We start from the raw sequence: 10,248 nt of genomic DNA, 5'->3' as shown, positions 1-10,248 counted from the left end.
CAGATGTGCAGCTTACTGTTTCAGCTAGACAGTCCAGCCAGCAAGCCCTTGGGATCCACTTGTCTCTGTCCTCAGAAGCATGCTGCCATATACAGATTTTTTGGAGGTGCTGGGGAACCCAACTCAGGTTCTTGTGCTTGTGAAATAAGCACTTTACCCATGGAGGCATTTCTGCATCCCAAGATAGACTTTTGTTTGTTCGTTTGTTTGTTTCGAGATATTCTTTTTTGAAACAGGGTCTCACACTATAATCCAAGTTATCCAGGCTAACCTTGAACTCATATCAATCTTTCTGCCTCAGCTACGAGTTACACATTTAAGTAGGGATATTTAGCTGGGACACAGATGGTATTTATTTGTGTTCTCAGAGAAGTAGATTTGAAGAACCCTAAACTGTTAGATCTGGTCCAAAAACAATCAGCTTGGCTACTCTTCTCAATGTCTAGACTAATGTAATATAATCACCTAGGGAGCTTTGAAAAATTGTGACACAAAACTGTGTCCCCAGAGAGCCTCTGATTTAAGGGTCTGGATGTTGAAGGTCTTCTGCAGGGATGCTAATGTGCAGTTATGTTTTGAAGGTTACTAGCCACTTTCCCAAGAATAGGAGCATCTCCCTCCTCCCTGTGCCCAGACTCAGGCTGTGAGAAGTGCCAGGGTGATCAGTGGGCTCCAGCTCTATCCAGTCCTGGCAGTTTGTCTTTGACATTGCATTGTGTAGGATTCTGGAGAACAGCCAGAAAACTGGAGTTCCTCACAACAGTCATGGGAAGCCTTACCGTGGGTCCACCCCCCAATCCCTGGAAAGGATATTGCATAAAAGCAGATGAACCTGTACTTCCAGTGGACATCAAGACTAGAGAAAAGGTCTACCCCAGCACCCCAGGAGGGTGACACTACCCAAGAGAGCATCCTCAGAAGTTTATCTGCACATTTGCATATTGTTTTGTTTTGTTGTTTGCTTTAAAACAAATTCTCCTGTGACTCAGGCTGGCCTCAAACTGAATTCCCTATATAACCGAGGATGACCCTGAAGTGTGTATGTGTGTGTGTGTTTTTTTTTAATGATTTTATTTTTATTTTATGTGCATTGGTGTTTTGCCTGCATGTGAGTCTGTGAGACTCCCTGGAACTAGAGCTACAGACAGTTGTGAGTTGCCATGTGGGTGCTGAGAACTGAACCCTGGTCCTCTGGAAGAGCAGCCAGTGCTCTTAACCACTGAGCCATCTCTCCAGCCCCCAGACCTTAAAGTCTTAATGGCCCTGCCTCCATCTTCAGAATGTTTCAATTACAGGTATGTGCAACCACACCCTGTTGGCATGTTTGTGTTTTGAATTAAAATACTGCTGGAATAGTTTATGTGCTGCGGTGTCCAGGTAAGTGCTTTTCCAGCATTGTGGCTTCTTCCCCCCTTTGCCCGATCAACTGTTTCTATATTGCTGTAAACATGGCACATATTTATAGTTTCCTTTGATTTTATCTTTAACCCTGCAACTGTTTCATGTTTCATGTTCTTTCTGCTTTGTCTTCCTTGTTCTTTCTCTCCAGTTAAAGACATTGCTAATTATCCACAATATGCTCAGGCATATTTACAGGGCTGTGCTTCCCTACCTCCTTATTGTCCCTAGGTCAGTTTTGTCTAGTAGAAATAGAACTAGAGTCATATGTATAAAATAACCATAATATAATTATATAATAACAATATACTATATAATATAATAATACAATATGAAATATATTATAGAATATAATTATGCAATACATTTTATATAAATGATTTCAATCCAATATAGCAAAAATTTTATCATTTCAATACATAACTGTCATACAAATATTTTATTATGATTTCCATTGTGATTTGGGGGGAGAATTTTGTTCTTTCGAGACAGGGTCTCTCTGTGTAGTCTTGGGTAGCCTTAAACTTCCACTGATCTCCTTCTTCCGCTCACCCCAGCACCCACCTGTGCGGGGATCACAGGCACGCACCGCGACGCGCTGCCACCACACTATTAATGAGGCATTTTACGTTTTCTTCTTGATACTAAGTTTCTGAAACCTGCTGTGTATTTTGTATTTGTCCCACACATCGCTTCAAAAATATGACACAGTACATGGGTCCTGGGGGGGGGGGGCGGGGACACACATCCTGTTTTGATTTTTAAATTGATTAAAGTCAATAAAATGGAATGCTTAGTATCTTGGGTTGTACCAGCCACATTTCATAGTCACTGCATCCCACCTTTTTGGCAGTAGCAGCTTCCTGATCCTAAGTGCTCGCTCGGTCCCTTGAGAGATGGATTCTGGAGAGTCCATTTTGTTGGCTCAGGATTAGAGGAAATCCTGACAGTAGCTGCAAAAGCACAATTACCAGTTAGCTGACATTTACTAAGCCCCCATGACGTGCTAGGTCCTGATGAAATAAAAAGGATAGCCATAGCAACAGGTAAGACTTCCTAAGTGCTTCGATGGGCCACAGCCTGTACTAAGCAATGCAGGTATCTTTATTAGTCCCATTTTACGCGGTAGACTGGGGCGCAAAGCTAGGATGCAGTTTTACCCGTTTCACTAGAGGTGAAAGAACGTTTTGAAGCTCACACAGAAAATAAATAGATTGAGGCGCTATAGCCCAGAGCTTCACACACTCAAGTTTGAATGCTACCATCCCTACTAACAGCTCTATGACTTTGAGAAACTGACTTCCCTTCTCAGAGGCTCAGTTTATTCATCTGTAATGCCTGTAAGCTGACCATCATGGTGCTTGGTGGGCCTCAGGATTATTAGAGATTCTGCATAAGTAACCCCTCTGGACTTACTACCATGGCCACTCTAACTATTACAGTATTGGAATGCCCCCTGTCAAGTGATGGGACATCTTCCCCAGCTCTTTCCCCCTCCTGCCTGTCCTACAGGAGCCTTCCATAGCCTGACACTGAAAGGGCTTTGACACCTAGTCTGATGGTTAGTGTCTGTGTCCCATCCGTCATTCCGTATTTCAACTACCCCTGTCTTTGATGAGGGCACAGGCTGGGAGGGGTACTGGGCATACAAGGAGGAAGTAAGTGATAAGGGCAGCCGTGAAGGAGTATGAAGTACATGGGGCTAATGGTGGGATAGTTCAGCTCAGATGGGTCAGAAAGCCTTCTCAGGCCCCATTAGCAGCCTGTGTTGCATCCCAGATCATCACTTCATCATTGGAGTTCTTTTTGTCTCTTACATTCGTGTGTGTGTGTGTGTGTGTGTGTGTGTGTGTGTGTGTGTGTGTGCAAGCGCGGCTATGATCCCCTAAGTATGCTTATATGGAGGCCAGGGTCAAGCATCTTTCTCAATCACACCCCACCTAATTTATGTTTTTCTTTTCTCTGGTAATTTCCATACACAAATACAAAGTACTTAGATCACACTTAAATTCCATTACCCCTCTTCCAACTCCTCCTGGAACCCCACATCCTCCTCTTCTTCAACCCACTGAGTCCAATTAGTGTTGCCCATATTACCGGGGTGTAGGGCCACTAGCTGGAGCACGGGCCACCTACCAGGGGTCATTTCTCCCTCCTTTAGCAGCCATCACTTGCCAAAAGCTCCTCAGCTTGGGGTGCGGCCTCATGGGCTTCTCCCCTATTCATGCTGGAGTTCCACCTTATTTTTTGAGATAGGGTCTTTCCCTGAACCTGGAGCTTGCCATTTCAGCTAGAATGGCTAGCCAGTGGGTCCCTGGAAGGCAGCTGTTTCTGCTCCCCGGCCCAGGGCTATAGGCATGCACCACTAGGCTTGGCTTTCTATGGGGTACTGGGGATCTGAACTCTGGTCGCTGTGCTTACGCAGCAGCAGCAGCAGCAGCAGCAGCAGCAGCAGCAGCAGCAGCAGCAAGCCTCGACTCACTGAGTCATCTCCACAGTCCCCCCACCCCCTTTCACTCTTTCTAGTTCTGTCTAGTTCAGGCCTTCTCAATAATCCGTTGCCTCAACGTTCACAGAGGCTTTACAGTTGAATGGTCACCTGCATACCGATTGTTCTAGAATCCATCCTGTGGTTCTTTTATTATGGGGAAATCTTTAGTCCCTGTGGCCCCATCTCCTCGTCAGGGCATCCACGACTTACTTTCATCACCTTGGCAACCTGACAAATGAGATACTCACTCCCTGTACACTCCATCCTTGCCTTGCTGCTTGGAGTCTGCGGATTCTACCTTAGGGCTTTCAGCAGCTCTTCAAATACGCTTTCCTTACTCCAGTTTTCATCTATGGTCCTTCCTTCTCCAGTCCCTTCTGTTACTCCCAATTCAAGTGTGGGGGAGCACGTTCTGATAACTAAGGTGTATGGATAGTGACTATATGCCAGTGTTACGCTAGGAGTTTCATATGTGTAGTAAGTGTTTTGCTCTCACAATGCTCTAAGAGGCAGGCATTGTTACTTTCTCTGTAACCAAATGAAACAGACTGAATCACAGAGAGGTGAAATAACTTTCCCAAGGGCACTTAAGCCAGTAAGAGGTGGAGCTGTGATTCTCACCGCAGTAGCCTGTCCTGGTAAGCATTGTTTTACAGTGATTTAAAAGTTCTCAAACTTGTCCCCGTTGATTGTGGGAGTCTGGTGAGGCCTAATGCCTTGGCCCTTCCAAGATGCTTCAAAGTCTTATTAGGAATATCTGGATCCCTAGGAAGCCCTACTATTTCCAGGTTTATCCAAACAATTGGGTGGGAACAGGGCTGATGTCCTGTGACTTTTTTTTAATAAAATCAAAATAATGCTTGGTGGGCATGGTAGCACACGCCTTTAGTCCCAGCACCGGGGAGGCAGGGGCAGGCAGATCTCCAAGTTCAAGGCTAGCTAGTTCCAGAGCAGCCAGAGCTACACAGGGAAATCTTGTCTTGAAAAAACAAAAATAAATAAATAAATCTTAAAAAGAAGTGCTGATAAGAAAAATAAAGCTTTGAAAGACCCAGGTCCTATACCTGCCCATGGTCATTAGCCAACTCACTGAGTCCATTCAAGATGGATTGTCAGTTGGCCTGTAAGTTTAAACAAACTGTGCTAGACAGGAGCACAGGGTATCACTGTACACTTGTCTAAGCAACACTTACTATGTGGCATCGAAAAATGTATCTATGAGATGCACTGTTACCTGATACACTCTCTGTGTCTCCCTGAATAGGTCATTTGTAATGCAGTAGACTCTATCAGCTCACTGAGCTGCTCTCCTTAGGAAATCTGAAGAATGCAGAGCAAAGTCTTCGTTGCTATAAGGGTGAGTGGTCAGGATTAGATGCTGACTTGGATTCCAATATTCAATAAAAAATTTGTTTTTTGTTGTTTTTGTTTTTGTTCTTGTTTTCTTCAAGACAGAGTTTCTTCGTGTAGTTTTGCGCCTTTCCTGGAACTCACTCTGTAGACCAGGCTGGCCTTGAACTCACAGAGATCTGCCTGCCTCTGCCTTCCAAGTGCTGGGATTAAAGGCGTGCGCCACCACCACCTGGCTCAATAAATATTTGTTTTAAAAAAAAGAAAAAGAAGCCGGGCAGTTTAAAAAAAAGAAAAAGAAAGGAAGAAAAGATTTTCAAAGAAAGAAAATGGAGACCCTTGTGTTATTAATGAGCATATGTTACTGTTGCTACGCTATAATTATTTTCTCTCCTTCTCTGTGCGAGCTGAAAATTCCTAGAACAGAGGAACTCTGGGCTATAGCAGTAATAGTGGTCAAAGATAACGTGACCAAGCCATCACCTCTGAGGGCACCCCGATTGTGACCCGCCTGTGGTCAAGCCTACCTCTCACTAGTACTTACATATTGCTTGGCAAGCCCTATTGTGGGATCTGGGCAACTTTTCGCACAGATTCCATGAAAGCTGTGTTCAATTCTATTGTGTCTAAGAGCTGTCACTCATCTTCCGCTAATAAAGTGCGTGTATATGTGCTTTCTCCTTTTCAGAATTGCAACCAAAAGACTATGAGGTGATTTACAAAGTCATCAGCCACCAATACAATCTTGTGGCCCTTTTACTTTTAAGACTCAGTGGATGAGCTACATTGTTTGATGGACACCCTCCCCCATATTATTTTAGCTTGACATAAAACAAATTTACAACATCATTATGGGAACCAGGACTTCTCTATTTGTATTTTTAGAACTTACTAGATTTTCCCAAGGGTGGATTAGTCAGTCACTGTGTTAAAAAAAAAAAAAAAAAAACCAAAACCAACCAAACAAGCAAACACTGCGGAGAAGTAGGTAACATCTTCTATTTATTCCATTTAATCTAGGTGACAACTGAGAATTTTGGGAACGGAGTGAAAGATGCCAGCTTTAGGTGAGAACCAATGACGTTGTACCTGAATGCTGTTCCTTGATAAGCTAGAAGCTTGGGAATTCCTAGAACCTCCCTGTTGTTTGTGGTCAAATGCTAAGAGTGTGACGCTCATGGGAAAGGGGCTGACTCGGAAAGAACATCTCAAATATCGCGTACAGTTTGTCGTTCGGGGTTGTCCCTGCCTGGTATTGACATAGCTTCCATTCCTGCCAAGAAGTAGCATGAGCAGCTGGAAACTGCGCAGGAAACGAGTCGAACTTTATTATGCAGTAAATTCCAGCACTCTAAATGAATGAAAGTTCCAATAGTTCGGTTCTAGTGAGTTTGGCCAAGACAGCTCACAAATCGGAATCCCTAACGACAGACAAGTTATGTGGGCCTCACTCACCTACACCGCTGCCTGGGAACCCAAATCCCACTGCACTTGCTCCAGGGGCCGCCGGCGATCGCCCCCTTTAAGAGCTTGCTCCGCGGGACTGATGTTTGAACCAGCCCTGGCGCCCCTCCTCCGCTTCCGATTGGCCGGGGGCGGCGCACGAGGCGCATCGGCCCGCCCAGAACGGTTGGCGGCGCTTTGTGATTGGCGTTCGAGGAATCTATATAAGGTGCGGTGTGGGCTGGCTCCGCTCAGTTTAGCGACCGGCCCGGACCAGGTCTGTTGTCTGGGGCGAAGGGGCGGAGAGGCGGAGGGGACTACGCGTCACCAAGTCTTTTCTCCACCGAGCTTTCAAGCCGCCGGGGGTGCACCCCAGAGGCGAACCCGTTCCCGCCCCACTCTCCTCTCGCAGCTTCGGAACGCGAGCCGGCGTTCACCCGCATCGTCTGGGCGCCACTCTCGAGAAGCGGAGGCAGGATGGAGTTCAAGCTGGAGGCTCACCGCATCGTCAGCATCTCCCTCGGCAAGATCTACAACTCGCGGGTCCAGCGCGGCGGCATCAAGCTGCACAAGAACCTCTTGGTGTCGTTGGTGTTGCGCAGCGCCCGCCAGGTCTACCTGAGTGACCCGTGTCCTGGCCTCTACCTGGCCGGCCCTACGGGTACCCCGGCGGTGCCACCGCCTCAGCAGCCCGTAGAGCCGGTGGCCGGGCCACCCTCCGGCTGGGGAGAGCCGCCCCCACCGGCCGGCCGCGCCGCCTGGCCGGATCCCGAGCCGCAACCTCAGCGCCCCTCGGTGTGCCACACGCCGGGAGCGGGAAGCTCAGAGCCCGTGGCCCCAGTGGCCGGCGCGGGGGACGCCCTCCGGGGCGGAGAGGTGGACTCGGCGGCAGCTGCTTGGAGCCGCGTGGAGCGTCCGCGCGCGGCGGCTTCGGGAGGCGGCTCGGACACGTGTCCCGAGGGGCCCCGGGCAGCGCGCCGCCCGTGCGGCTGTCCCCCAGCCCGGGAGGAACAACCCTCCGAGGACGGTTCTCCCGCGCCACCCGCCCCGTGTCCCAGGAAGCGCGGCGCAGCGGGAGTGGGTGGTGGCCGCTCCGGCTGCCCGGCGCCCGGCTCGACCCCTCTTAAGAAGCCGCGCCGGAGCTCGGAGGAGCAGCCGAGCACCGGCGAGGAGGACACCGACGAGGAGATGGAGACCGGGAACGTGGCAAACCTCATCAGCATCTTCGGGTCTAGCTTCTCGGGACTCCTACGGAAAAGCCCTGCGGGCGGCCGGGAGGAAGAGGAGGCGGGGGAGAACGGCCCGGAAGCCGCCGAGCCCGGGCAGATCTGCTGCGACAAGCCGGTGCTGAGAGACATGAGCCCCTGGAGCACAGCCATCGTGGCCTTCTGAGTCCCCGGGGCCCGAGCGGCTGGAGCTGGAGCAGCGGGCGTCCCCGAAGTGCGGCCGTGGCCTTTCCCGGCCTCGAGGACGAGCCGAGACCGTAGGCGCTGGGCGCGTAGGGGGAGACTGGTTGCTGCCGGGCAGCACATCGCCCCGGACGGGGCAGCCCGGCTGGGCCGTGGCTCTCGAGTCTCACGCAGAGACCTAGAGTTGGAGGCTTATCGGAAGAGGACGATCGATCGTTAACTTTTGTGTCTCTCTATGTGTGTGTGTGTCCATGTGTAAGTTTGTCTTGTGTTGAGACTGTTCTGTGGTTCTGGAATGCACCACCCCTTCCCCGGGGCTTGAGACTTTGGGGGCGCAGACAGGGACTTTCCTCTGCCAGCAGCACAGAAAAGGAAGCTGCTGAAAGGCTCGAGGCAGGGGAGTTCCCCGTTCGATCTTGGGGGAGAGAGGGACTTTACACACTCTCATGCAAGCTAGAACCTCATCGGGGCGCGGAGTGGCGTTTCCTCTCAGGATTTCCTCAGACTAGAGGGAGTTCGTCTGGAGTAAAGACTTGTATTATTTTTCTCCCTCCCCACCTTTCTCTGGCACAGAAGAAGCGCTTCTACCCTGTGATTACTCTGGGACAGCAGAACATTAAGGGACCTTCAATTCCCCAAAGGGGAAAAAAAAGCTTGGTGAACTTCACAGAAGAGTTCAAGCTTGGAAATACGGAGTTTATAGAGAAAAGATATATTTTTAAAAGCTCTAGCTCAGAACTGACTACACAGTGCTTTTAAAAAAGTGTTTAATGAAACAAAGTTTACAGACGAGCTCTAAGTGGAAGGACCTTATGGTTTTGTAGATACGGTGACTCCAGTCTTTGTTGTATAAAGGTTGGGGCAGCTGATAAGGTTTTTGTACAGTATTTTCTCCTCCTCTGTATTGATTTTTGTATAAAAATGTAACTTTACGTGTCTGACACGTATTAAATATTTTGAACCTACTCCATGGCCTGTTTGTATGTAATCACCTGTCTGGGTTTTCAACACCGTGGGGGGAGGGGCAGCCAGGCTGGGAAATGGAAGGTGTGGTTCTTAGTATCAGTCATTGACAGACTAAGGACATTGTTGGTTGACTTGCGTAAGTATCAAGAGAGACACATTGACAGGGTTTTTGTGTTCTTTTTTTTTTTTTTTAAATTTTTTCACACATCCCCATCTCAGAGGACTGCTGATAGATACTGGTATTGATGACTGGCAGGTTCTCTAGTCATCACAGGCCAGTAGGTTTTCTGTAGTCTGATGATGGAATCTTTAATGGTAAATAATTTCAAGTGCCAGGTTTTGAAGCCTTTCCTGTCCTCAGATGTTCTCACCAAAACTTTGTCTCCTGTTAATTTATAGACCATGGATGGATCAGTTTCTAGATTTAAATGTGTGTGTGTGGGGGGGGGGTAGATAATAACTTAGGAAGTCTATTAGGACCAAACATGAAGAAACCAATGAGATTGACTTGTCTAAATGTTCAGACCCATCTCTGTGTTCCACTAGATGTCAAGATTGAAGTTCTGTTTTTCCCCCTAATTTAGTTGTAGAAAGTAAACACATTGGTGAAAGTGAAATTATGTGTATCATCAAACCAGAGGAGGAAGGAGGCCAAGGAGGGTTGGGTAAATTTAATTCTCATTTAGCAGAACTTCCTGATTCGTTCTTGTCACCTCCATGATGACATAAGTGTTTTGGTCATGATAAACAGATGACAGCCAAGTCGATCTAAGGAGACCGTTTTGTCTAATGCAAAACGTTCAGTATTTAAGAGGTAGGGATCTCTTAGGAGCAGCCCAATTAGAGACTGTGTTTTAAAATATAATTGCTAGTACTTTAAAAGATGGCACCAGTTTCTAACTGAATAGAGTGCTTAAGAGACAGGAGAAACTGAGCAAAGAGACAAAGGCTGTATTGCCTTAGACAAAAGGAGCGTGTGACAGGATGCCTTGGCCCTAGCCTAAGTTGCATTATATGAGCTGTCATAGTTAGGAGGCCATTGCTTTGCTCTTCTGTGAGACTGACTGGTTCTTTAAGCAGGGGAGCTGTTAGCTTTCTCCTCCATCACTGTTATAATACATACGTAGAATAAAACATGCTTTAATCGGGGTATTATTAAATTGCCCTGTTTTTCTTTTAGACATTAGCTAC

At 47.8% G+C, this 10,248-nt stretch overlaps 2 protein-coding genes across 2 annotated transcripts; both read left to right on the top strand.

Moving 5' to 3' along the window:
- Positions 1-4,620: 4,620 nt before the first annotated feature.
- Positions 4,621-4,970, top strand: LOC128109426 (ATP synthase subunit ATP5MPL, mitochondrial-like). The gene is made up of 2 exons (XM_052736590.1): positions 4,621-4,733; positions 4,904-4,970. Exons 1-2 carry the CDS (start codon positions 4,621-4,623, stop codon positions 4,968-4,970), a joined length of 180 nt encoding a protein of 59 aa, XP_052592550.1.
- A 1,955-nt stretch (positions 4,971-6,925) lies between these two features.
- Ier5 (immediate early response 5) lies at positions 6,926-9,056 on the top strand. The gene has a single exon (XM_052736589.1). It carries the CDS (start codon positions 7,160-7,162, stop codon positions 8,072-8,074), a length of 915 nt encoding a protein of 304 aa, XP_052592549.1. The 5' UTR covers positions 6,926-7,159; the 3' UTR covers positions 8,075-9,056.
- Positions 9,057-10,248: the final 1,192 nt, after the last annotated feature.

The sequence above is a fragment of the Peromyscus californicus genome, unplaced genomic scaffold, assembly GCF_007827085.1.
Source record: "Peromyscus californicus insignis strain IS unplaced genomic scaffold, ASM782708v3 Scaffold_14__1_contigs__length_90479793_seg_2, whole genome shotgun sequence".
In the NCBI taxonomy this organism is placed as follows: domain Eukaryota; kingdom Metazoa; phylum Chordata; class Mammalia; order Rodentia; family Cricetidae; genus Peromyscus; species Peromyscus californicus.
Note: the sequence above shows the minus strand (reverse complement) of the source record. Positions and strands in the feature narration are given on the sequence as shown.

Bases quoted from the DNA above. Each gene is read 5' to 3' on its own strand.
- LOC128109426 (XM_052736590.1), top strand. From the start codon at position 4,621: ATGCTTCAAAGTCTTATTAGGAATATCTGGATCCCTAGGAAGCCCTAC. The intron at 4,734-4,903 runs AAAATCAAAATA...ATAAATCTTAAA, and splicing joins TCCTGTGACTTTTTTTTAAT to AAGAAGTGCTGATAAGAAAA.
- Ier5 (XM_052736589.1), top strand. From the start codon at position 7,160: ATGGAGTTCAAGCTGGAGGCTCACCGCATCGTCAGCATCTCCCTCGGC.